This window comes from Pseudomassariella vexata (assembly GCF_002105095.1).
Source record: "Pseudomassariella vexata strain CBS 129021 chromosome Unknown BCR38scaffold_14, whole genome shotgun sequence".
Classification (NCBI taxonomy): Eukaryota; Fungi; Ascomycota; class Sordariomycetes; order Amphisphaeriales; family Pseudomassariaceae; genus Pseudomassariella; species Pseudomassariella vexata.
The window spans coordinates 318,972-345,157 of NW_024467969.1; the positions used below are offsets into that span (position 1 = coordinate 318,972).

The 26,186-nt window shown below is 51.2% G+C and overlaps 8 protein-coding genes and 1 non-coding gene across 9 annotated transcripts; 2 read left to right on the forward strand and 7 right to left on the reverse strand.

The window, feature by feature from the left end:
- Positions 1-1,221: 1,221 nt before the first annotated feature.
- Positions 1,222-2,742, reverse strand: BCR38DRAFT_412850 (velvet factor-domain-containing protein; the record flags this gene model as incomplete). Its single annotated transcript, XM_040858749.1, has 1 exon — positions 1,222-2,742. The coding sequence occupies one exon, from the start codon at positions 2,740-2,742 to the stop codon at positions 1,222-1,224; it is 1,521 nt and encodes a 506-aa protein (XP_040711830.1).
- Positions 2,743-4,508: 1,766 nt separating this feature from the next.
- BCR38DRAFT_412851 (uncharacterized protein) lies at positions 4,509-4,958 on the reverse strand (the record flags this gene model as incomplete). The annotated part of the gene is made up of 1 exon (XM_040858750.1): positions 4,509-4,958. One exon carries the CDS (start codon positions 4,956-4,958, stop codon positions 4,509-4,511), a length of 450 nt encoding a protein of 149 aa, XP_040711831.1.
- Positions 4,959-5,615: 657 nt separating this feature from the next.
- BCR38DRAFT_64800 (glycoside hydrolase superfamily) lies at positions 5,616-8,729 on the reverse strand. The gene is made up of 6 exons (XM_040865539.1): positions 8,216-8,729; positions 7,851-8,165; positions 7,634-7,791; positions 7,176-7,573; positions 6,725-7,127; positions 5,616-6,644 (listed from the first exon to the last, which is right to left on the reverse strand). The coding sequence occupies exons 1-6, from the start codon at positions 8,325-8,327 to the stop codon at positions 5,709-5,711; spliced, it is 2,322 nt and encodes a 773-aa protein (XP_040711832.1). The 5' UTR covers positions 8,328-8,729; the 3' UTR covers positions 5,616-5,708.
- A 230-nt stretch (positions 8,730-8,959) lies between these two features.
- BCR38DRAFT_351664 (uncharacterized protein) lies at positions 8,960-9,196 on the reverse strand (the record flags this gene model as incomplete). Its single annotated transcript, XM_040856662.1, has 1 exon — positions 8,960-9,196. One exon carries the CDS (start codon positions 9,194-9,196, stop codon positions 8,960-8,962), a length of 237 nt encoding a protein of 78 aa, XP_040711833.1.
- A 4,568-nt stretch (positions 9,197-13,764) lies between these two features.
- BCR38DRAFT_399338 (asparaginyl-tRNA synthetase) lies at positions 13,765-16,044 on the forward strand. The gene is made up of 2 exons (XM_040857712.1): positions 13,765-15,532; positions 15,598-16,044. Exons 1-2 carry the CDS (start codon positions 13,896-13,898, stop codon positions 15,722-15,724), a joined length of 1,764 nt encoding a protein of 587 aa, XP_040711834.1. The 5' UTR covers positions 13,765-13,895; the 3' UTR covers positions 15,725-16,044.
- A 1,443-nt stretch (positions 16,045-17,487) lies between these two features.
- BCR38DRAFT_412854 (uncharacterized protein) lies at positions 17,488-19,340 on the reverse strand (the record flags this gene model as incomplete). Its single annotated transcript, XM_040858751.1, has 5 exons — positions 17,488-17,574; positions 17,623-17,817; positions 17,959-17,993; positions 18,112-18,402; positions 18,998-19,340. The coding sequence occupies 5 exons, from the start codon at positions 19,338-19,340 to the stop codon at positions 17,488-17,490; spliced, it is 951 nt and encodes a 316-aa protein (XP_040711835.1).
- On the reverse strand, positions 18,781-18,871 carry BCR38DRAFT_t307. The gene has a single exon. It is a non-coding gene; the product is annotated as a tRNA-Phe (tRNA).
- Positions 19,341-20,665: 1,325 nt separating the features above from the next.
- BCR38DRAFT_352155 (uncharacterized protein) lies at positions 20,666-23,047 on the forward strand (the record flags this gene model as incomplete). The annotated part of the gene is made up of 1 exon (XM_040856690.1): positions 20,666-23,047. One exon carries the CDS (start codon positions 20,666-20,668, stop codon positions 23,045-23,047), a length of 2,382 nt encoding a protein of 793 aa, XP_040711836.1.
- Positions 23,048-24,160: 1,113 nt separating this feature from the next.
- Positions 24,161-25,828, reverse strand: BCR38DRAFT_412856 (histidine acid phosphatase; the record flags this gene model as incomplete). Its single annotated transcript, XM_040858752.1, has 2 exons — positions 24,161-24,274; positions 24,344-25,828. 2 exons carry the CDS (start codon positions 25,826-25,828, stop codon positions 24,161-24,163), a joined length of 1,599 nt encoding a protein of 532 aa, XP_040711837.1.
- Positions 25,829-26,186: the final 358 nt, after the last annotated feature.

Below are 26,186 nucleotides of genomic sequence, written 5' to 3' on the forward strand. Positions count from 1 at the left end.
CACTTGAGCACTTGAGCATAGGCTCAGAAAGTTCTCTAACAGCGCATTAGATGTGAATTACTTGGTTGATAGACATCACCAAATACACCAACCAAATCTTCCCGTTGCAGTCATCCACTAGCTTCACAGCAGAAGCCTCATTTATACATCAAGCCGGCCAAGTCAAGAGACAGATTAGGGCTCTATCTCCACCAGCCCCAAGCCCGAGTTCAGGGCCACCACCCAATTTGGGTAAAAGATGTGATAGCAGCACTTGCAGCCGTATACGTACCAACCAGACTCAGTTGAGGGCCAGTAACAAGCTTCCAAGACGTACCGCACTTTTTTTGCCCCCGATGTCTTAGCCGTAACAAGCCAAAAAAAAAAAAAAAAGATACTTGATTTGCCAAATCGGAAAACAAAAGAGGCCTGCTGTAAGGGATGGTGATCAGCCAAGCGAATGTAGCGCAGATCCGTTTAAGGTATTCGTTTCCCATCAGATCCGCGGAGAATCCTCAATAACGATGCAAAATATATAGTTACTTCAGTTCCACTTCGTGATGCTCATTCCTCTACTATATGCAGGTAAGATGTTATGTATTTGAATCTCTGGGAGAAAGTAACGCTTCGAAAACGGCATACAAGCATGACGCTCAGTGCAATTGGCAAATCCCAACTCCTCCCAATCACTCCCCAACAAACAACGGCAACACTCTCACGCTGTATTGTATTCCTGACTCAGTATCGGTCAAAACTTCAGTTCCAGCCCAGTAACTAAAGAGAACCAACAAAGCCGGATTACGATACGTCCTGAACCGCTTGAACAAGGCCGATACCAAACCCTGTGAACAGCTTGCATGTGTCATTGCGAGGAGAGATGACACTACAGCATCTCCCTCTCCCACCCATGTATCTTCCTACCTAAACTCCGAGGGCTTATCATCCTGAAAAATAAAGTAAATGAAAGAAAGAAGACAATTCGCCGAAGGAACGATGCTGAAACCTGAAAATATGTGCCGATGTGCCCTTGCGGACACGAAAGCCATTGTCTAAAAGGTATTTCCGTCTCCGTCCTACGTGCGCCTCATTTCCATAATTTCTTTCCATGTCGTAACCGAAACCGCTAGGCCGAGTTTGCGTGTACCATGTGCGTACAAGCAGCCGGTCGACCAATGGTGAGGGGGGTGGTCCAAAACGAGGGGGACTGTGTTCAAATCCGACCCGACTTTGGTGTGCTGTCAATCACCAGTCCAGAGGCACCATTGCTTTTTCTTTGCCTTTGCGAAATGATAGCTTCTGTGGGAAGTCCTCGATGTCTGAAGTCCCGAATAGGTCCGACTCGTCAGGTTCTTGAGTTTCGTTGGATGGTTGGCCGTCAACCGGCTGGCCGTAGGTGTCTTCCTCGGGTTCGACCGTAGGAATCGGCATATCATTACTGAAAGCCTTGGATCCTTTAGAGTCAAACCCATAGTCCTGTAATGCTGACGCGGATTGAGCACTTGAAGATGCCGAGGTCTGTTCCACTTGGAAATACGCTGAATTCCCATAGCCCAGGTCCTGGTTGTTCTTCGTGCCAGCTGGTTGCGACATCTGTGCTGGTCGATAGGGTAGCGGACTACGAACATTGTTGTGGGCCGAAACGCCTCCCTCTAGCCCCGCGCTCGGTGGATGGGGTGGTTGAACAGGGCTCATTGTGGGAGCGTCGTGGGTTGAGCAACCTGGCTGGCCCCAGGGCAATGCGACTGCAGGAATTGCGCTACCCTGAAACGTAGAGATGGCCGGAAAGACTTGGTATGGCGCGGCTCCAGGGTTTCCAGACCACCATGTTGTATTGACTGGAGATGGCGCGACTCGAGGCGGTGGTATAAGCCCGTTAGTGCCGCGTGTCCAGCCGCCGTTCTGGCGTGCTAGCTCAGACTTGCTAGGTATAGGCGGGGACTTAAGGTATCCCCATGTACCTATTGGGTATTGAAAGCGATTGGGGCTCGTACTGCCTCTTTCGCCATGTTTTGATGAGGCACCTCGGCAAGAAAACTTTTGTTTTTGCGCTGGGGGACCCTGATTATCGTCGCCATCCTCCTCGTCCTCCTCGCCATGCAGTAAAGCTGCATTCGCGGCTACTTGCTGGTTCCGCTTCCTCGTCATCAGCGCGGCCGAATCCTTACGAATAGAGATTTTAATACCCTGGTTGTGCATGTCGTGGTTGAATGCCGTAGCCCCTGGTCTTCCTGGATATTTCTTGCTGGGAAACACCTCGAAGACACTAGACCAGGTGCGAGCGACATTGACCCAGATTTCTTCTGGGTGTTCAGGGTCAGAGTCATCGATCTCCAGCTTCCACGCGTCGAACCGGAGTTTGAAAAGACCCTCCTTTGTCATGTAGAGATCCTCAAACATGCAAACATTGTACTTGTTGTCGAAACCTACGCACTCATGCTTCATCACCAAATATTGCGAGCGAGCGCGTTCCCCTTGCAGCAGTGGCCGATTCGGCTCTTCGAACAACGGCTTGAAACGAAAGATTTCCTCGTAGTCAACCTCCACCTCTTCGGCAGTCACAAAAACCATGACATATGGACTTGCCAGCGATGGGAGGTCCCTAGCCTCGCCTGGAATTACCTGAACGGCTGGGTAAGGCTCAATAGGGCCCCTGGAGTATTTCTTCCGACTCTCCAACGTTTTGGCTGTTTCCGGCTGTTGGATCACTTCCAGTCTGTACTGGGATGCATTATGGACCGCCTCAATTCCTATAGAAGCCGGCATGGAGGCGGAGGTAGCGACTTGAGCGTATGTAGGGCTAGGTTGGAAATTTGACGAGCCTACGCCATGACTCGGGGTCTCATATACGGTGCTCATTATCTCGGTTGGCTCACTCCGCCGACTCGAGGATTCGTGCCTTGGTTCGTGGTAGACGAGGGTTCTACCCCTTGTGTTCCCGACGGTGAGTTTGCGTGGTCGACACGATGGGTGCGTTCGTTGTAAGCGATACGTTGTCTGCGAATACTTCAAAGTAATATGCGAGCAGATACGGACGATAATTTTGTAATGTAATGGGCTCGATGGAAATATAATCAAGAAGTGACTCCGTGGTGCTTTTGATATCAGTGAAAGGAATTTGCGGTTGATAACACTACCAGGCACTTGTTGGTTACGATGGGAAGTACCAAGTACTAGTGAGCACTTCTCTGTGTCAAGGCCACTTGCCTCTTGGAGAAGGTTAACGGAGGGGGTGGCTATGCTGGTTCGTCTCGTTCCTTCCTAGTTCCACTTTCTAGGCATTGAAAGTTTCCATAGCCATGAGGAGAGTATGAATTCAGCTCCTAACGGAAACCACAAGCCAGTCACATCCACTGGGTGCCCCAAAACTTCACAAGTCCCTCAGGAATTTGGTTTTCTTCCCTTGTGTATCAGGTACTTACTTGTGAAATTAGTCCGGTCTGACGGTTGGTTAGTTTCACCAGCATACTTAAGAGTAATTTATTGCACCAGCATCAGCGTTGGGCCACATAGGCCATGCCCTTGTCGCAAATAGACAAGTCGCGAAACATCTGGATATGCTCAAGACCACTTTCACGATATGTTTTCGAACATCCCGACTGCGACTTATATGAGCAAGTTTCCCTCGGATGACATGTGTGTCCTGTAGGCTTTCCCACTTTGGTGGTCTCAGTCTCAACAGGCAATGTTGAGATTGTGATCAAGTGTGGCCTCCGGTGTAGAGGGGTACAAGGCAACAAAGTATGCGCAAGCACGTTGTAGGGAGTGGAAACAGCCACGTGAGCAGCTGGAAAGAAGTAGCTATATGCCATATCCGGCGTGCCATCAAGTCGTGATTGGTCGAACGACCAGGCCGGAAGAGACTTCAATTTCGGGGTGACAAGGGCAGGAAATGCCTGGAAATTAATCCCAAACTTGAAATGACGGATGAGTAAAGGAAGCTGTGTTGCAACAAGGGCAAATCAACCCCATGACCTCTCCTCAGATAGTCGCTTCCTGCTCCGGTATTCCAGAAACATTAAGATAGGAAGGTGCAAACCGAGCAGGCATCGGCGACTTGAGATCTTAGCTCCCTGGCAGCCAAACCAGCCTCGATTATAGCAGGCCAAACAACCTGTGGCCTCGACATCTTCTCGCCAATCCTTACCAGTGGAGGATATCAACGTTCGTTCAAAATAGCACACTATACCTTTCACGCCGGATAATCACTTCAGCTTATTCATCAGGTAGTTATATCCAAAGTCCACAAATTTGTTTTCTATATGAGCACTTCAGTGAGTTGACCTTCCAGAGCACCACCATGGCGTTCCCGGTGTCAGCGGCCAAACCGTTCAAACGTTCTCGAACGGTCCACTCGTTTACATCGTGTCGTACTGAGGCATCGGATTGTCCTTTTTCATTTGAGCTTACGACTTCCCATGTTTGCTGGTCGTGTATTCAATCGGAATTAGCAGAGCGCAACTGTCTATTACCTCTGCCACGCAGATTGCCTCGTACGATTGCAAAATGCGTCTCCACCGCAGGCAATCTACCTAGAGGATTTCGCGCCCATTTACGTGGATAATGTCGGGTTCGAAGTCACACGTCATTTGATTGCATACGCACACGCCGGTGGAACAGTGTTTTGGAAACTCGACCGAGATGGACACTTTCGGGGTCACCAAGTCATGTTGAAGAATAACCAGCTCAATGAGATTGCCATAACGGAGGATGGCTTGTGTTAGAATCATTTTCACGACCTGCTTTAATCCTTTGGCATGACATCCATCCATCTCAGAGATGTCCCGGCATTTAATGAAATCTTTGTTTTTATGTAACGCGCCTCCAACCCCGACTCCCAACCTACGCAGTACATTCTGCCTCAGGCCCTGGTAGTGTTTGCCAACGTCGGATGTGGTGACCTGGGCTATACTAGGGATACCACGTGGCATGTTCACATGGACGCCATGTTGATGATGATTCTGAAGCTCGATGAGGGACATTATGAAATGCTGGCCAGGTACTAACCAGTGCATGGCGGCCTTTCTTATCCATCATCAAGCTGAGAAAGTGGGGTCGAATTGAAGAATAGGTGTGTACTGGTATTGCACGGGATGGAAATATTATGACCAGCTATATTCCTGTATAGGAATCTACAGCTTAGAATTAGGATAGCGCCAATGACTAGTGATACGAATTTTCCACTACACCATGGCTTCAAGGATATCTTGACTGCAATGGAAGAATCCAGGGCCAGTTACTCTCAACTCTTTCCTGAGTCGAAGCTCCTAAAGTTCTCAACATGGTCTGTTACCTAGCTTTCGGGCTCTGGTCCACGCAGCGAAAATCGCTCTAAGCATCATACGCAAGTCCAACTCATCTGTCATTCCTCGCTAAATACCAATCTTACGCACACGAAGTATATCGTCAAGGATCCAGTTACGAAGGTAAACTCTCGCCTCTTCCCTGTCAGTCCTATTTGGATCGTCTGCGGCCAAACTAACCGCGGTTCCAGACTACAGAAGGTTATTATCTCTATATAATATAGAGTCCTCCAGTGGCCAAAGCTATCCTAGTTCTACAGTCTCTTCACGGCGACAGAACTTGATTATGGCCGCAGTTTCGTTAAACAAATCACATTCAGAAGCCGATGGACGTTTCTCTCTTCAAATATATCATCATTAATCCCCAGAAACTACCGATCCCTCTCATCACTGAGTCACCAGGCCAAACGGTACCCGCATCAAGCCCCCCTAGAGCTCAAAGCTATCCGTCAATCTGACATCGCGACTGCTCGCCCCCACGAAAACCGTATATGTGCCCTGCTGGATCACCCACTCCTGCGCCACCACATCCCAGACACTCAAATCCCGTCTCGTCAACTCAAATCTCAACGTCGCCGATTCCAGCGGCGAAAGAGCCACCTTCTCGAACCCCCTGAGTTGCTTGGGCGGACTATTCGGGATCGCAAGATACAGCTGCGCGATCTCTGCTCCATCTACAGAACCAGAATTCGTGATCGTAGTCTCGACCCTAACCGCAATGTCCCAGAGCCCATCTCCCGTGCTGTTAGAGTTGGAGTCGCCGCGCAACTTCAGGTTCTGTCCCGAGGGCTTCACCGAGAGCGCAGAGTACTCGAACGTGGTGTAACTCATCCCAAACCCAAACTCGAACCGCGGCGTGACGTTTCTTGCATCAAAGTCCCGGTAATCGACATAAACACCCTCGGAGTAGTCACACTGCGGAAACATATCCTCCTCCGAACTCCGATTACACGGCTTATAAACCGTGTAATCCGTCTCATTCTTCGGAATCGTATACGGCAATTTCCCCGAAAAACCCGCCTCGCCATACAGTAACTTGACAAGCGCCTGTCCACTGTCCTGCCCTGGTAAATGGGCAATAATTGTAGCCGTGACGTTGGGGTGCTCGATCCACTGGTCGACGAGACGGACGCCCGCGGCGTGGATGACCACTATGGTGTTTTTGCACTTGGAGGCGACATCAAGAACGAGCCCGTCGCTGAAGTCATCATGCAAGCCGTCACGGTCCCAGCCTTCGGTTGCGATGGCGTTGATGAAGACGAGGCAGGCGTCCGAGGCGGCGTTTACATCGGGGTTGGGGGAGGAAAGGTCCCAGTTCATCCAGGTGTCGTCAAGGGCGGCTCGTTGAGAGATGGCGCTTAGGGGCTATGAGGGAATTAGTCAGAATAGGTAAATTATGGTGTTATGTTTGGAGGTGGAGGGGGTGGGTGAGGGGAAACGCCTACATCACTGATATAGGCTGGTCCGTTGGCACCAGCTCGGCCTCCAGTGACGATTGTGCCTCCTTTGGCGGCTTGATCAAAATGTTGCACGGTGCCCAAGACAGCTTGAGCCATCTCTGGGGATGAGGTGTAGGCAAGTTCGAAAAGAATGTCGGTATTCTTCGTCGCCGGGACCGTGGCATCGTAGCCAAAGACTGACAGCATGGTCGGCTTTTTCAAGGGCAACGCGCCATTCTCATTTTTGAGCAACACATGACCAGCAATAGCTCCTTCTAAGATGATTGGCTTGGAATCGGGTTCTCGAGCGTCGACGGCTTCGTGTGGGAGAGTCATATTCTTGATTCCTACCCCCGGCTCCGGGAAGTTTGAACCGTTCTGACCGACGAGGTACCAAGCTGCGAGAATCCTGATTTCCTTTAGCATCCAGTCAAGTTTATACCACAAATAGACTGACCTGGTAGCCATGTCAGTGACCCTGGCTTCGGTGACAGAGCCATTACGGACTGCGTCGGTCAAGTTATCACCCCAGTAGCCGCCGAGGGGCATCACCATATCGAGTCCAGCCTGCGCGCTAGCCACGCCGCTGTGTTGGGCGTTCCAGTCGGCTACGACGAATCCCTCGAATGATAACTCCGTTTTCAGAATACCATTCATCAATTTACTGTTCTGACACCCGTACGAGTTGTTGACCCGGTTGTACGAGCACATGACGGAGCCAACGCCAGCTTTGACGCCATCCATGAAAGGCCAGAGGTAGAACTCGTGCAGAGTCTTATCGTCGATGTTGGATGATGCGGCCTCAACCCCGAAATACGGTCGTCTAAAAGTCTCCTGTTCGTTGCCGATAAAATGCTGAACGCATTCTTGTTAGTGAAGATTTCGGGATTGGGAAATACATCGTGTTCGATATACCTTGAGGTTTGCAATCACACCGGCATCCTGGTGACCGGTGATGGACTCGGCCACCAGTTGACCCGAGAGATACGGATCAACCGAGAATCCCTCCCAATTGCGACCACCCAGAGGAATTCTTCCCAAAGGGCCGGCATTAGGTCCAAGGGGTACGTTGACTAGCTTTGGCGTGAGTTCTATGAGAGGATAAGTTGTAAGCGCAAAGCTCTAGACTCACCTCCCTTCGTCTTAAACTCCTTGCCCATGTAATAGGCTCTCTGGTAGGTCAAATTCTTGTCCCAGCTAGCCCCCACGTGGATGCCGGACGGGTACGAGTTGACCAGGTCTGTCGCTCTGACTCCGTTTCCGGCATCGTGGAGACACATGCCCGGCCATCCAAGTCGCGGCACTGTCCCGGTGTTGCCAGCACAGGCATTATCGGCCGACGTGAAACCGCGAGTGAGGTTCGCCTTTTCTTCCAGCGTCATCTGGCTCACCAGATCTTGAGCACTGGCGTACGCGCCGGCCCAGACACCTTTACCATTACCAATTGCTGAGAATATGTCAGAGAATAGATCAACAATGAGCTTCGAGGAGAATTACGTGATGGGTAAACAGGGGGCGACTGTCCATAGAAATCGACATCGGACAGAGCAGACACGGTAGCCGCGACAGCAAGAGCGCGCAAAGCCGTGCTTCCTGCGAAAGTCCACATGGCTACGATTCTAGAGAGGGGAGTGATGGGGAGGATCTGGAGTCCCGCCGAGCGGGTTCGGATCGGGGTATTTATACCCGTATGATATTTCGTTGCCCGGGATCTCAGAGGAGCTTTTAGAGGAGGGGGTGACGTAGTTACACGAATGCGTGCTTACTTAGTCAACGAATTGGTAACTCATCGTATTTGGTACACCGCTTCTATGGAGGCAAGGCAAACATAATCAAGGATGGACAGATGTCCTCGACTACATTCACCTTGTCGGTACTGTCGTGCCATATTGAGTGTGACCATTCGGGCCACTGCCGGGATCCCCGCACCGCCTAGCAACTCCAACTGTCAATAACGGCATGGTCTCCACCAAAAAAAAAACAAGAAAGAGTTAACGTAATCCACTTATAAGCGGGCCACCATTTTTGGTATAATAAGAGGATGATCAGTAACAGCATAATAAGCAAAGTTGAAGCTATTCATAACGCTATTTTCAACTAAATATGTGACGGGCTCACTGCGCCTGTCACAAAATACATCAGAATCGAGCGGTAATTCTTTCTAAACACGTTTAGAAGGTGTAGGGACGTGCGAGTTATAACCTAATATAGAAGTCTTAGTATACGGAATAATCGGAGGAACTAGTGCTCTGTCAGAGAACACTGGTCATACGCTCGATTGACCTGCTGTTCGAGCGTCTGGACACTTTGGAGCAGCAGTCCAGTGAGGTTGAATTCGTGCCGCTCCTCATAGCTATGTGCAGATCCTCGATTGAAATACGGCGTGTTCAGTAACGAATGACCAGTAACTGCACACTCAATAGGCCCTCTGGCGCTGAGGGGCAGATGGGAGAACTTGGTCTTGGTATCCGAGGACATTTTGAACGGTAAGTGCAGTCGGGAACAGTACAGTGGCTGAGGAGTGTATCGTCGCAGAATGGATCTACTGGAATGCATAAAGAAACAGCCGGTGGAGATGCGCGACGGAACCTGAAGACGTCACGACACTTACAGAATAGTAGAATGCCATAGGCACCGGTGGGACACCGGTGGGGCTCTGGTGTAGGGATGTGCGAGTCATGACACGATATGGAAGTCTTGGTTTGCGGAACAATCGGAGAAACTTGTGCTCCGCGGCTCCGACGCCGGGTTCTAGCTATCTATGTAAGGGGCGGAGGCCCAAGAAGAAGATAGAGAGAGTAGAGATCAATGCATCATCGTGGGCACCCCTACCTGAGACCGCCATGTTACGAACCGTTGGCACTGAACCAACATTACAGGCCCGTCGGCAGGCCAGGTGGATACAGACACTAGGATCACGGGACCCCGCATCGGAGGAAGGAAAGGACCCCCAGACTATCACGTCACATAGACCAAAAGATCTAGCAATTCTGTCACTTAGTGACAGAATTGTGACTTAACCCTGCTTATAGCTCTGTATTCCCTTACAAGGAGAGATGGGTATATAAGGGACAGGACTCCCAGGCATTTCATAGATAGACAGTCTCTACTTCAGTGATCAATCTAAGCATCAATCTAACCCATTGGTGGGGCAAACTGCCTTGACGACTCTATTCCCAGTTACCCCAAAGCACTATACTCTATACGTCAGACCCCGATATTATTGCTAAAGGACTCCGCAGCAGGACTTACTTACTAGCACAAACCCTTACAGACTCTTTAGTGGTTTACGCAGCTAGACTATTTGTCAGAGAACAGAATGCCATAGGCACCGGTGGGACACCGGTGGGGCTTGTGAAGGTCAACCCTCGCAGACTCACTACAACCAGGTGACTTACAGCTGGAACACCTGCCGTGGCAGTGTCAGATGGGAAGCCAATCATAACCCTTGTAGGAGCCCCGCCAAGCGTGGATGACTTAGTCGCGCTCCCTCAAACCTAAGTTGTCATCTTCTTTCCTTCGCTCCTTAGAGTAGAATCTTCGTCGATAGCACCTAATCGAGGTCTATACCAATGCGATGCAACCCAGGTCGTGACAGATAGCACCTAATCGAGGTCTCTACCAATGCGATGCAACCCAGGTCGTGACAGGGCTCTGGTGTAGGGATGTGCGAGTCATGACACGATATGGAAGTCTTGGTTTGCGGAACAATCGGAGAAACTTGTGCTCCGCGGCTCCGACGTCGGGTTCTAGCTATCTATGTAAGGGGCGGAGGCCCGGGAAGAATATAGAGGGGGAGTAGAGATCAATGCATCATCGTGGGCACCCCTACCTGAGACCGCCAGTGACCACCCGGTGCTACGTAGGAGGGACGCCCGTTACTCCCCATCACTCTGTACTATTGCCTTCGGCCTAGCCGTACCCTGACACTATTAGAGGTTTCGTTACAGATAGCCGACCTTAGAGGGGGGATAGTTATAAGGAAAGAGCCGTTATAGCGGGCCGGTCTTAGCTAATAAGCTAAGTCGGGAGGGATTCGCCCCCGATCTAGTAGAACCCCGGAACCGCCTAGCTTAAGAGGAGAACTCGATACGCTCCTACCTGTTACGAACCGTTGGCCCTGAACCAACATTACAGGCCCGTCGGCAGGCCAGGTGGATACAGACGCTAGGATCACGGGACCCCGCATCGGAGGAAGGAAAGGACCGATAAGTCACGTGACCTACAGGGGCGGATATGTTGGATATGTTGGACAACCAACATATCCAAGTGGGGATCTTCCCCCGTAACATAGATTCGACTAGCATAGACCATGCCGGCACTGCGCCCGGCACGTCTCACGTGATGAGACGTTAAATTTCAATCAATCAACCAAGTGGGGATCACTTGCCAATGGGCGGAGGAGACCAATTTCTTTACTGAGATCTGCCCATCGCACTGAACAGGAATGTTAGATGAAGACAGTCCCCTGTAACATAGATTCGACTAGCATTGACCATGCCGGCACTGCGCCCGGCACGTCTCACGTGATGAGACGTTAAATTTCAATCAATCTATCAATCAACCAAGTGGGGATCAGTGAAGGAGAGATGGGTATATTGACGACGGGCAGTGAAACCACCCGCAGGTTTAAGGTGTAAGATGATGGCAACGAATAACAAGATCCTCAACAAGACCTTACTATTCGGGAGGTGGAAAGAAATAACAAGATCAAGAGCTCCTTGCCCTGATCGGAACGACAAGTACCTCAACAGGTACTAACAACTGTAGCCTCAGCAGGCTGGGGAAGAAAAGGAACCTCAACAGGCCCTTGAACAGTCACCTCAACAGGTGAAAGGTGGGAACAATAGCCTCAACAGGCACAATCAGATCTATAGGGGCAACAAAAGTACCTCAACAGGTACGTCAGACATTGAATGCCTGTCCAAGTAAAGAGAAATTGGTTGTGACGGGCTCACTGCGAAACTATACAGCTCAACATGGCCAAATACTGTTAATTATCTAACTGAGGAGGAAAGTAAAATATGCGAGTTGTCCCGGGAACACGGACTATGTTTTGTGTGCCCTCGATGGTTCCTTTGGTGGATCCGGACGCACGGTCTTTGCAGCTCCGGATCCCATATCAGGCACAGCCTGTCACATTGGTTCAGATTACTGTGGAAAAGGCCGCTTGAATTTCTATCTTTTTCTCAAGGGAGTGACTATGTACATAAGGTCTTAAATACCCTTCAAGAACGCGCTTACAAACTCGTCTGAAACCGGAAAAAAAAACGAAAACGAGCACCCAAAAACCCTAACCCCACGTCAATATAAGGGACAGGACTCCCAGGCATTTCATAGATAGACAGTCTCTACTTCAGTGATCAATCTAAGCATCAATCTAACCCATTGGTGAGGCAAACTGCCTTGACGACTCTATTCCCAGTTACCCTACTTGAATACTTCAGTTACCCAGAGCCCTATACTCCATACGTCAAACCCCGATATTATTGCTTGAGGACTCCGCAGCAGGACTTACTTACTAGCACAAACCCTTACAGACTCTTTAGTGGTTTACGCAGCTAGACTATTAGAGGTTTCGTTACACTACCTAATTTAGATTCCTTAAGAATTAGTCTTATAATGTACGCACTTATATACTGTAACGGGGTAAGGCCGGACATCAGGGAAATAGGTTACGGGGCTAGGAGAAAGTTTATTTTCTCTTCTTTAAGAGGCACAGAGGCAGAGTAGGACACGAGTCCCCCATCTTCACGCATCATCATCCTCATCTTCATATCATCTCCTTCTTATCTGTTAGGCAACCTTGGTGGGCTTTGCCAAGACCACCAAGGTTACCACGTGACTTAGCCCTTCGGGACTAAGTCCAACCTTCGTGCTCCATAGGACTAGATAGAATGTCATGCTTTTACAACCTCACAAATCTTTGACCACCTTTGCGTGTAACATTATCTATATCTTCACCTTCGCTTTTCAGTCAGTTATTTAGTTATTTTAGTTATTCAGCTTATCTTTACGTTCGAGATCCTATTATTGTGACGGTTGTCACGTGATTGACCTACACTGGTTTGAACAGATTGATAAGTGGTTGCAGATATCAAAGTCAGGGACTTTGGTATTGGTCTCTTTTGGTGAAGACATCTGGTACGGTGGCGTAGTGGCAAGGATTGCAACCCCTAGCACGGCGTGACAATTATCACGATACGAGTATCAGAGGCACATCCGACCAACTCGCGCACCAGACGTATAAGAGCTTCGCTGTTATAACCAGTACCACGATCTTCGTCTGATAAGACCAACAGATGGGATCTGTTGGTACTGGAGCCGTCTGTTCAGTGTGTTAGGTGGGTAAGTATATCCTACTGACCGCCTAACCCCGTTTCAACACTAGCCTATTCTGTCAGGGTCGTGTATGGGGGTACCAGTAGTTTATTGTTGTAGCACGAAGAATGGAACATCAGCCAGCTCGTGCAGTACCAATATACATGCGGTGCACGTGCCTAGCCCCGTGACATATTCTAGTTGCTCTTTGTACTACCTAACTATTATATTGTGAGATATGTGGTATCCTCGTTATAGTACGAAGGAAGAGGTAAATAAAATAGAAAACGTACAGAGAACTTTCACTTTATAATAGAGATAATATCGATATTTTCCTTAAAGGGGGCATTATTAGGCAACCTTAGTAAGCTTTGCTAAGACTACTAAGGTTATTACGTGACTTAGCCCTTTAGGACTAAGTCCAACCTTCGTGCTCTATAGGACTAGATAGAATAGCATACTTTTACAACTCTGAAATATTCGACCACCATTACGTGTAATAACCCGTCTTGGCGCATCTTGTTCTCGGTTTCTGCAATTAAAGAAACTGAAGACATTGCGATACGTATTTTCCACAGTAAACATAATGACTATAATGACCAGTGCGACCCCTGAAACTCTCGTATGATTGGAATTGACGGTTGTCACATTGGTCCTTTGGCTCTAGGGTAGGTCCGCTCTTGCGGTGCCGGTGTGACGCAGCTTGTTGACTCATCAATTGGCAACTGCAATCGAGGGGTATAATTTCGAAACCCCACCATCGCAATCCACCAACAAAGCTGCCACGACACCCAAACGACTTCCTTGTACCGACCGAAAAAAATAAGTCGAGCCCGATAACTTCGCTGCCGCCACCATGGCCTCCGTCCAGGAGCTGGCTGAACGGGTCAAGAATGACGACAAGTGCTACATCGACACCGATGCCGGCGTAGACGACGAGACTGCCAACGGTTCAGAGTCCAAGCCTTACAAGAACCTGGGCTATGCCTACGTCCGGAACTACGAGAAACCCACGCCGCAGTACCAAATCCGCGCCTCTGTGACAGGACCCGTCGGCGATGGCGAAAGCCCCTCCGTTCGCTTGCAATGGAAGGAGCCCGCCAAGAGCGCCGTCAAGAAAGCCCAGGGCGCCCTCGATGCCCACAAGAAGAAGCTGACCAAGCAGGCACAGGTCGCCGCCGACGAGGAGAAGAGAAGGCAGCAGCGGCTGCAGAACCTCGAGGAGGCCAAGAAGATCGTGTTGAAGGAAGACACTTCGCTACCCAAACCCATCCGGATGAAGATCGGGCGCAAGGATATCGAGCTGGGAGATGGCGATAAGAAGGGAACGCGGGTCAAGGTTATGGGAAGAATCCACCGTCTGCGCGCGCAAAAGCAGGCTACGTTCATTACACTGGTGGACGGACACGGACATCTGCAATGTGTCTTGCAAGCGGGCGACCTAACCAAGACGTATGAGGCTCTAACCTTCGCGCAAGGCACGTCTCTGGCGCTCTACGGCGAGATGCGGAAGGTACTCGAGGGACAAACTGCGCCCGATAACCGCGAGTTGCACGTCGACTACTACGAGGTTTTGGGCACATCTCCTAGCGACGATGATGCCATGACCAACAAGGTCTCGGTCCAGCAGAACCAATGGGACTCGCAGATGCTGGACAGCAGACACTTGGTCCTGCGTGGTGACAACGCTTCGTCGCTGATGAAGATCCGTGCAGCTGTTGAGCGCGCATTCCAAAAGGTGTACGATGATTTGGAGCTCACCAAGGTGTCGCCACCCGCCTTGGTCCAGACCCAAGTCGAGGGCGGTGCGACGCTCTTCAGTGCCCCGTACTATGACGAGCAGGCCTACCTCACCCAATCATCGCAGCTGTACCTCGAGACTGTTATCCCCAGCCTGGGCGACGTCTACTGTATCGAGAAGTCATTTCGCGCTGAGAAAAGTCTGACTCGCCGCCATCTCTCGGAGTACACACACGTGGAAGCAGAACTAGACTTCATTACCTTCGACGACCTGCTGGAGCATCTCGAGGAGGTCATATGCCGCGTTATCGACATCGTCCTCGACAACCCCACCATCGCCGCCTACCTCAAGGAGCTCAACCCTACGTTCCAGAAGCCGTCGCGCCCTTTTATGCGCATGAAGTACACCGACGCCATCGAGTGGCTCAACGCCCAGGAAACGCCCATCCTCAACGAAGAGGGAAATCTGCACGTGTTCGGCGACGACATCGCCGAGGCTGCCGAGCGCAAGATGACGGATGCCATCAACCGCCCCATCTTCCTGACGCATTTTCCCGTCGAGATCAAGGCGTTTTACATGAAGAAGGACCCCGCCGATCTGCGGGTTACGGAGAGTGTAGACTGTTTGATGCCTGGTGTGGGTGAGATTGTGGGTGGTAGTATGAGAATGGAGGGCTACGAGGAGCTGTTGGAGGCGTATAAGAAGCAGGGTATTGACTCGAAGGATTACTATTGGTACACTGACCAGCGCAAGTAAGTGATACCCATCAAATCACCGGTCGATACATTGCTCCACCAAGATACTAATGTTATGACAGGTACGGTACCTCCCCCCACGGAGGATACGGTCTCGGTCTTGAGAGGTTTTTGGCTTGGATCGCTAATCAGCACACTGTCCGCACGACCTGCTTGTATCCTCGCTTCATGGGTCGTTGCAAGCCTTAGAGACCTGTAAGGAAGAGCATGGAACGCCATTTTGGTAAATTCATGATATGCAGATGAATTTCGTGATGGGAACCTGGGGGGAAAGGGGGGGATAAGAGGGATAGAAAGGATGGAGTTCCGGGCATTTGGCGAAGAGCGCTATGTAGACGTTTCCTGTAGTTCGACCAACTTCGGGAATACTAAACCTGGTTCATCGAATTTGGTGTGTCGTGTGATGATCTAGCACAACGTTGAAGATGTCATCAATTTGGGAGTTCCCGCTGGCCCAATCCTGCAAGTCTCCTTTGCTTCTGGCAGGCCTGCTACCTGCCTGGGACGAGAGAGAGCTGGAAGTGTCGTAGTGCTGGATAATGTATCGAAGGACTCCGTGGCCTGCGCAAGTAGCTGTTTCGTCTTCAAGCTAAGAGTCTAATGCCCAAATCGACAGTGCACATTGATCCTGTTGGCGTACGTAATATCGTTGATACTTGCGTCAATAGGGGAGTTCTTGCTGGCTCTACCCTGCCCGCGTCTTTCATATTCTGCCATTACACCTGCCTGCGATAAGGAGAAGCTGGGAACGTGACCCCCATGCAGAGTATCTTAGGCATCCATGGACCTGGAGCCCACAAGTGCATTCGATCCTGTCGATGTGCATAATTACAATGCCATCGAGGTTCATTTAGTATTTAAAAACGGGGCTCTCCTAACCTCCGTGGTCTCTGTTTCTCCTGGTCGTGGATAGTTTTAGCGAGGCGGCCAGTTTCATCTCAACGCGTTGAAGGAATGATCTGCTCAAGGACTTATTTAAATACCGGTGACATCACGCAGACGATATTGACACGACTCAGTCTTTCTGTGTAGTGTGTGTGTGTGTGTGGTTTTGGTCTGATAATGATTGTCGTCGGGGAGTGGAGAGACCGAGCAGTAACACTTCCACAACGCTGACAGTCCTTACTTACGAGCATGGTCCATCCATATTGCTTCCCTCCACTTGGAGAACTAAGTCGGGTGTGGCACGAGCAGCAAGCGCTTGGAAATTTTGCGAGCTTTTATGCTGTGCATCGTGATACCATGAGATAGATATCCGGGCTGATCTGTAGACAAAGAAAACTGTAGTCTTATTACGAACGGAGGATCGTTTTGGGGTTGACGGAGGGACTTCCCGATTCTCTCCATGCCCAGATTACGAAACGGTCTCAAGTCTTATCACTCCCGGGCTGTTCTAGAAGTGTTCTTTGATCCTGCTCCCCTCAACCCGAGCCGCAACAATGCAATTGAGCCATCGTCATTCGGTCATGAAGAGAAGGTGGGTCGGAGACTTGTGGAATCTCTGCCCGACTGCCAATGTAGTGCAGTGAAGATGTGCAATGCGGTGTGTATTGTGCAGTTGCATCGCACCTCGGGTACCTTGCCGTAGTTTCAAGCAGTCCAGGCCCTTGTAGCTTCGGGTGCAGGGTCCAGTTTATGTGGGGAATCTTAGTCTTTTTTCTCGTTAAGACGACGGGGCGAGCTAACCCGAAGCGAAGAAAAAGGGGTCGAGGGGTAGCTTTGTAACATGGTAAATCGCCAAAAAGATCTGGTCCGGACTCCATTTGCCATGTGTTGCTTCATGGGCAATTTTTGGGAGAGAGACTGGGTGAGCAAGGCTTGGCGGTTGGTTCGTTCGGTGGTTTATTGGGCTGTTCTTCCCACTGAGAAGAGGCTTCGGCAAAATAAATGTAATGAATGTTACATCCATGAATGAAAAAGAAACTGTTGGTTCTCTTTGTATGGTTTTCTAGTTAGGCTGAATTCTTAGTCGATTGGCAGAAAGCGAAAGCATCAGATTCGTACGCCATGACCTGAGCGGATGGTGCGGGGAAGGTTTCCTTCTCACTACATAGTATGTGTTTTACAATAATGACAAGAGCTCGTACCGCAGTAACTAAAGGAAAAAGAAAGCGGGCGGATGAGGCTAGTCTAAAAACACTCAGACGACTTGTATGGGTCCGAACGACTGCTGACACAGGTTGCAACGGTGGACTGAGACTTGGGATAGCTGACGGTAATGTAATGACGAAAGGAACTCCAACTGGAATGACGATCGCTGAACGATTCTGCAGTTCGAGGGCCTGCAAGACTATGTGCAGTTTTGTTCTTTGAATGTTGCAGGCGGCATTTCCCACACTTAAACAGTGACTGCCCGAGTAGCCACCCCTGAACAGTGCGACATTAAATCCATCAATGACATGATCGTCTGATATCCAACGTACCGCATGTATGACAGTCGTAAGAGAAGAACAGGTGGCTTGACGCAAGTCAGTCTATCAGCGATAACCCAGAACAATCGTCATGCAGAGTCCTTAGCCTCAAGGGATCCCCAAGGAGGAGGGAGGCGTTGTCGTTCTACAAATAGAACGACCCACCATCCTCATACACCGCGTGACCACGAAGCAAGTCCCTGGAAACGGTCGTGCGAGTAACGACCCAAAAATAAGCTGCACTAACAATTTGTTGGAAACGACGAACTTGAGTTGATTGGCGTCGGCGAATGCCCCCGAGTTGACAGATTGGCCCGATTGTCAAACTATCGAACCCCGCGGTAGCCCCAAAGTGTAACTGCCCCCTTTTCTGGCGACTTGGCATTTCTGATGAGTTGGAGAGAGAGTCGAGTCGATGATGCAATTCTGCTTGGATCAAGACATGACTCGATAAGGCTGCTGTATACACACGAGGAGAATAGAATATGCTGGAAAGTTGCAGCGAACAAATGCAGAAGATACGTTTCATGGAAAAGTTTTGTTCGCGCTCCAGGAGTAACAGTCAAGAACAGTCAAGCCCTGGTGTGTATAAGGAGCCTAGTTGACTTTGTGTTACAAGTCCATCTCTGCCGCTGTAATAACGCATGATGATAGGGTTTCAATGAATTGTCTTGTTGATTGTGGTCCCATTCAACGGTGACAGCCTTTCCCAAATCCTGGACCCTGTTGTGATGCGGATGACAAGCTCCGATTTTGGGGTACTCCCTGGGCTGTCCTAAGTTGCTCTGCCCTAAGACAGGTTGACCATGGGAATGGGCAAAATGACAAAATGTCTGCGTCGAACCGGGATTGAACCGGTGACTTCCAGATTCCTCAAGCTGAAGTTGACTTCAGTCTGGCACTCTCCCAACTGAGTTATCAACGCGAGATGATGACTAATTCCCGTTTACTGCATGTTAAGACTCCATTCGCCCAGGTCGGTGAGTGGCTGCCAGGATCGTCAATATCGCCAGCTCCTCGGCTCGATGATTCCAGAACCAATTTCACTCACATTCAACGTAAAAGTGAAGTGAAGTAATACTGACCTGGCAACGATGTTGCCGAACTGAAATTGAAGCAGTATCTTCATCGGTGGCTCCCAACTCTTTGCCCCTTTGCAGACCGTCGGACGTTGCTGCCAAAAGTATTACTAGGACTTTTGCCTCGTCAATTGAGAAGGATCGATCAGACGCTGGCCATGGCAGAACAGCTGGGAACGCGATTCCCGTGCGATGGAACGAGGAGTTGCCAGTCGAGATGGGACTGTTTTCTATCCGCAATTCGATTGACGAGTCCTTCACACGTTGGGAGACTTCGTTGGCATCAATTGATCCATTGTGGTCATTGGTCGACATTGCAGCCCATTTTGTCTCTTTGCTTCTTCCAGGACTTGTTGGACCTAGTTTGCTGGTTATTTTGAGGCCACGCTATGGCAAGCGCTGTTTGTAGTCGGGCGTGTGCTCGCGGTACCGTCGTGTGCGAAATCAATCAATACTGCAGGTGCAAGTGGTAGCAGCAAATGGACCAAGACGCGATGGGGCCGTAACGCGTGATGTCTCCTCTCAGGGGAAATTATAAGGCGAGCTACTTGGTACTAGTACCGCCGCTGCTGAAGCCCCTGTCTTGCTTGACCGTCCTGGCTCCTTGCCCTCCCAGCAGCTCCAATCCCTGTCTGCTCTCATTAAACTAGCGCAGCCAATTCGACCCCATTTGGGCAATCTACACCAACCCCGGTCGTCCGTACTCAACTGCTCCTGCCGAAAATGTTCCTGTGTCTTTTCCTCGCGCCTCCTGACCTCTTTCGTCTTTTTGATATCCTTTCCCTCCTCCTCCTCACCTCATTCTCCCTCTTCGGTCATCCAATCCCTTCCACCGCCGCCCTTCTTCCTAGGCCCTCAAATCCGTCTTTGGATCTTCTCCAGCTTCTTGTTTACCTATACTCGTTCACTATACCTTCGTAATATTCTTATATTAACTTGCGTTACTCACCTGACGCATCCCCATCCCGGGACTCGCAGGGCCAGCACAACCCCTCCCTCCCCCCTTCAGATCTTCGAGGTACTGCCGACGTCTGGGTGCAGCTACAGGAACAAAGAATCTGCTGTCCGTCTACCTTCTTGACGCTCGTTTACGGCAATTTCTCCACTGCGCTCGCTTTCTTTGGAGCATCGTTTTGCCTGCCTGTGTTCCACGTACCCAAAGCGAACCCATCCCAGATCTCGAGTTCAAAGGAGCCAATTTGAACACTAGCAGCCAATCTCGTCGCCTCTCTCATTCTACCCTGGCCAGTATAGGGTATATTTGACATCTTCAACTGGTCTTGTTCAGTTAGCCCAAGTTTTTGGTGTGTTGTCAGAACCCGTTCCGGGGACGTCGACCTGTTGCACATAGCCATTGCGTATTTCGCGCCGGCAACCCTTCTACCGCTTACGTTAGAGATACCCATCATCTTCGCTCGACTCTGTTGGAACAGACTCGAGTTTGTTCAGTTTATCCTTTTGGCCAACAGGTTTTATAAATATCCTGACAAGGCCTGCAACATTTTGAAGCTCGCACATTCCAGTCCAGGTCGCCGTTATATTTCTCGCTCCGTGCCTCACCCGGGCACGTCTAATCTTTCAAAACGGCGGTTTTATCCCACGTATCTCGGGACAGCCTAGTCCCTCCTCATCTTCTCGGGATGCAGGACCTTTCGGCATCGAGTATTCCTACGGGACCAGCCCAAGGATCCGCCAACCGATTCGGCCATGCTTCCAAGCCGTCCAACAGCGATACGGGCTTCTCCCACGGCGCCTTCACGTCCAACATTTCCGGATTCGCTGACAGGCACCCTCGACGCGGAAACATTCCTTCCATCAATACCCAGCCGGTTCAGCACCAACAGGCCCTGCCCACCAACGGTCACCGCGACATGAACACCCCGGGAACCGGTTACGATATGAACTTCACCCCACTGCTTCCGTCTCAGCTCCTCCTGGGCAGTCCCTTCCAGCCTGGAACTCCCGGTTCTTTTGCCAGCCCTCAATTCCAGAACCTGCAGAGCTTCCAGCAGGCTCAGCATAATAGCCAACACCAGCAGAGCGGCATGGGAAGTCCTATCCAGAACATGTCGCCTCAGGCCTACCAGACCATTGTTTCTCCCTCGACGTACGGTGCCCCGCAGTTCTTCGCGCCCCAGTCTCCCAACGGTATATACAACAACATGGGTGCCCAGATGCAGATGCAGCCTACGTCGCCTACTATGAGCCCTGGTATGATGACGGGAACCAGCAGAACTGTCTACCTTGGCAACATCCCTCCCGACACGCCCGCGGAAGAGATCCTTGGACATGTTCGCAGCGGCCAGATTGAGTCCGTTCGTCTTCTTCCCGACAAGAACTGCGCATTCATCTCGTTCCTCGATGCAAACGCCGCCACTCATTTCCACTCTGATGCCATTTTGAAAAAACTCTGCATCAAGGGACAGGATATCAAGATCGGCTGGGGCAAACCTTCTCAAGTCCCCACTTCGGTCGCGCTTGCCGTTCAGCAATCTGGAGCGTCCCGAAATGTCTATCTTGGGAACCTTCCCGAGGAGATCACCGAGGATGAGCTTCGTGAAGATCTCGGCAAGTTTGGTGCCATTGACACCATCAAGGTTGTTCGAGAGAAGAACATCGCCTTCATTCACTTCTTATCCGTGGCGAACGCCATGAAGGCGGTTCAACAGCTTCCTCAGGAGCCCAAGTGGCAGTCGCCTCGCCGTGTTTACTACGGCAAGGACCGTTGCGCTTATGTCTCCAAGACGCAGCAGCAGAACGCGGCCCAGTATCTGGGTATTGCCCCTGGCTATGCTCATATGCTCACTGGCGCGGACCGCGATGTTATATCCAGTGCCCTCGCTCAGCAATCCGTGGCGGCCGCTGCGGTTGCCACCACGGCTGGCGGCATCAACAATCTCGGCAACCGCACCATCTACCTGGGCAACATCCATCCCGAGACAACCATCGAGGAAATCTGCAATGTCGTGCGCGGTGGACTGCTTCATCACATCCGCTACATCCCAGACAAGCACATCTGCTTCGTCACTTTCATCGATCCCACCGCGGCTGCGTCCTTCTACGCTTTAAGCAACCTGCAGGGTCTGATGATACACAACCGCCGCCTGAAGATTGGCTGGGGCAAGCACTCCGGAGCCCTTCCGCCGGCGATTGCTCTGGCTGTTAGTGGTGGCGCTTCCCGCAATGTGTATATTGGCAACCTGGACGACACCTGGACGGAGGAGAGGTTGAGACAGGACTTCTCCGAGTACGGTGAGATTGAGCTCGTGAACGCTCTGCGCGAGAAGAGCTGCGCGTTTGTCAACTTCACCAACATTGCCAACGCCATCAAGGCCATCGAGGCCGTGCGAAGCAAGGAGGAGTACCGCAAGTTCAAGGTCAACTTCGGCAAGGACCGCTGTGGAAACCAGCCCCGACAGCTCCAAGGCCAGGCTCAGTCGCCACGCGAAGCAGTCTCCCCCCCTCATACAGGCAGCCAGAATGGCAATTCCCCCACCGGTGCCACGTCGCCCCAATCTGCCAGCAGCCCTAATACCATGTTCGCCAATGGAAACAATCCGTTGACTGTGTACTTGAGCCAGGTATCTCAGCAGGCTCAGCAGCAGCAGCAGCAACAGCAAAACATACTGGCTTCGCAACAAGCTGCGCTGTTTGGCACTGCCGCATCCTCGCCCAATGAGCTGTCGCTCGAGGTCCCCCAACAAGGCCAAATGGCTAGCCATGGTCAGTCTGCGAGCATCTCCAATGGATATGCTGCTGGCAACGGGCCTCAGTCTGCTACTACGATCGGCGGGTTGCTTGCTCCGGGACGTGGACAGCACAACCGTGCGGTGAGCTTGCCCGCATTTGCCCCTGGCTTCGAGAACGGTGGCAACAGTCCTATCAGCGCTATCGGCACCGAGGCTGGCGAACAGAGGCGGGGACACCAATACCAAGCTAGCTACGGCGGCATGGGTTCTGGCTTTGGCCTTGCCATCCAGGGTGGTTTGAACGGATGGGTCGAAGAAGAGGTTGCCAATTGATGCCACCAAGCGCTCGTCGAAGTTTCGTGAGTCACGCCACGAGTCGTGATTGACCGGGAAAGACCTAATATATTGTTATTGCTGCGTTGGTTTTTATCGCGGAATTCTTTTTTTCCGTTTCCATCGGTTATGTTACCTGTTTCCAGTATCAATTTATGACAGCCCCTTCGAATCTTTCCCGGTCACTTGCGACCTTCGAGATGTGCGATATGCTTGAGAATCAGGCAGGAGAATTTGTTGGATCATGCGTCTGTATCCGTTGTGGTGTCTGCCTAAGGGTGTAGGAATTTGGGCCAGAAAAAGGGTCGAATCTGTGTTGGAATTATCGAGATAGGAATGAGGGAGAAGGTTCGTGGATAGAACAGGAGAGCGTGTGATATGGATTACCTAGGGTTCTATCCATTCATAGATTTGCAGAGTATTGTTAGCTCGGTTAGATATCCTCGGCACTTATCTGTATTATCTTATGCAGGTTTGGGGTAACACAATCAAACAAGATGAGCAAGTCTACAAGTCTCTGTGTCAAGTCTTTGTGTTGCATGGGGGCGACTTCAACCAGTGAAAGCGAATAGTTCGGATGTCTTTGTCTTATATATTCAAGCAGGCCTTGGCCTCGCGTGTTGTCCAACTGGCACGTTCGATCGCATCTCAGACTCGTCCGACAGGTCAGCAAGTAACAAATGCAACAGCATCGGCAGTAATCAACTGTACCAAACAGCTCTGTGTATCTGGTGCCACTTCCTTCTCCGGTCATCAACTTCAGGTGGTAGGCCCATTATCTTGTCCTATGCGTCAACACTCGTAAATATAGGATGCACAGCATTGACGTCTATACACATCAATTTAAATACCAGCCAATCTTCTGCACCGTGCCCGAAATCATATTGCCACAATTCTTTTCCTAGCGCATCATCTAATTACGTCAGCCAGCTGCTACAACGGGCGGACTCCAACAATAAGTCAGTCTAGCCATGCGCTTTCAATGCCAAATATTTATCCTCCTCTTGTGTCTGGGCAATAAATATCTCTCTATATGTGTGGCGCAAGGGGCGATATTTCCTAAACGTCAAACTCGTTTCTTCATTTAAATGGTCTATCAACTGATAATGATCCTCAGTACCCAGCCGGCTCGGGTTTCGCAGGGAACGCCGGCTCTTTTATACTGACTGCACACTCGGCCTTCCAGTTGCGGGGGACGAACTTGTCGACAATGGCCTTGAAGGCGGCCTGCGAAGTGTGTTACTTTACGAGTCGGCGTGGTCTAATTTGGGCTGATGAACGGTGGGTGGAACTTACCAAAGTACAAAAGCTCTCATTCCCCTCCAGATGGTTACCCGGTGTTTTGCAACCCGAAACCGTAACCACCTCATCATTATATCGCAACCGCACGTAATACCCGTCAATCCTGTCCTTCTCAGCTACGCTCAAGTCCTCCGTCCGCTTACGTCCTATGCCCGGGGGCGGGAGACCGGCCGCCGTTTTCGCCTCCGGGGAGCTCTTCCACGAGAACAAGCTTGCAAACCAACTACTAGTAGACTTGCCAGCAGCGCTGCTCTCCGTCGGCGGGATAGTGCTCTTCCCTTGCACGGCGGGCGCCACGTCGGCTTTGCGGAACATCTCGATGGCGATGTGGCTCGTGTAGGGTGGCCACTTGTCCCCCGGGTAGGCGCCCAGACTCATCAGGACTGCGGCTAAGGTGGTATCGTGGCATCCGCTCAGGCCGAAGCGGATGGGCGTTGCGCCGCGGCCGTCCCGCACGCCCTTAGTCTCGAGGTTGCGCGCGATTTCATACTCGCCGTCTGCAGTACTTCTTTCGGCGCTGCCGACCATTCTTGATACCACGTCGCCCATCAGTCCGCCGATTCCAAGGGTTCGGTATTCGCGGCTTTCTTTGTAACCCGCGAACCACTCTTCCACACCAATCTTCTCAATGATGTCCCGACCTTTCTTGTCGTAAAAATCTTTGGGTAACCTTGTGTCCGGTCCGTGGGCTAAAGTTGAGTTGATCGTGTCCATGATACCACTCAGTCTCGGGTGCGAGTCCACAGCGACCCGTTGACTGTCCTCGGGCATCCACTTTCCGTACAACTTGTTCAGATAAGCCATCTCGTCCGTGTCGTTCCAGCGATCCGCCGCGCGTTGAGCAAAGGCCCGGGCGAGTGCCGCTAGCCTTCGGCAGTTACTGTCATTCGGAAACAACGTCTCGTCCTGCGCAGCTCGGGTCAAGATCGACGGGGGCGGAAAGTTCGGCGCTCTCGTGTGTGTTGGATACAGCCCCAAGAATGTCTCCTGCAGGCTTTCCAGCGCTCGCGGTATCGGGGTCGCGCGGAGGTACAGACTATCGGCGTCGTTGATGGTATGCGGCATGAAGCCGAGCTGCTCGACGTAGAGCCGACGCAAGCGAGATCCGAGGTCGAATGTGGTCTGGCGCCCCTTGTCGGTCAGCATGCCCATGTCGCAGATGGCGTCGAGCTCGCCGCGGGGACCTGACGCGACGATGGGCTCATCGCCGGGGCCGAAAGCCTCGAGGCGTCGTTTCCATTCGAGAGTTGTGAAGGCAGAGGGCGTCATGGAGCGGTCGAGGACGGCAGATTTGAGCTGTGTAACCGCAGCGCAGTAGGGCCAGAAGGCGGGAAGGCCGGCATTCTGGAAACGAACTGAAACGGGCGATCGTTCGCCGTGGCGGAGAAGAATTTGGACCAGTTGGAGTTGGAGGTCAGCGGGGTATAATTGGTTGAGCTCGTCTTTGGTGTAAGGTTTACGGGGGGTGAGGGTAGTCATTGTGGTGGCTACGGTTTGGGGCTTCGGGAAGGAGAAAATAGAAGTGCTGATGATGGTTCATATGCACATTGAGCGTTCGCCCGTAAATACAAACTGTTCCGGATGCGGCTTGGGGACGTCGGGCTCAGAATGAGTGACAGGACATGCAGGTGCTTGGCCTCTTCAAATATCAAGAGCTCGATCTTCAGAATATCTTTCAATTGCGGGACACTCTACAACACCACCGCATGGTACTACGCAGTCGCAGCTCAACTGTTGGCGCCTTTGAATTGGCTGACTGCCCACAGGCAGGCTGCAGATGGCCCCCCACAACTTGACAATGATAAGCTCCACTGCTGGGGCTACCGGGTTCCCTATC

Bases quoted from the DNA above. Each gene is read 5' to 3' on its own strand.
- BCR38DRAFT_64800 (XM_040865539.1), bottom strand. From the start codon at position 8,327: ATGTGGACTTTCGCAGGAAGCACGGCTTTGCGCGCTCTTGCTGTCGCG. The intron at 8,166-8,215 runs GTAATTCTCCTC...ACATATTCTCAG, and splicing joins GCCCCCTGTTTACCCATCAC to CAATTGGTAATGGTAAAGGT. The intron at 7,128-7,175 runs GTCAGTCTATTT...AAAGGAAATCAG, and splicing joins GTCACTGACATGGCTACCAG to GATTCTCGCAGCTTGGTACC.
- BCR38DRAFT_399338 (XM_040857712.1), top strand. From the start codon at position 13,896: ATGGCCTCCGTCCAGGAGCTGGCTGAACGGGTCAAGAATGACGACAAG. The intron at 15,533-15,597 runs GTAAGTGATACC...ATGTTATGACAG, and splicing joins TGGTACACTGACCAGCGCAA to GTACGGTACCTCCCCCCACG.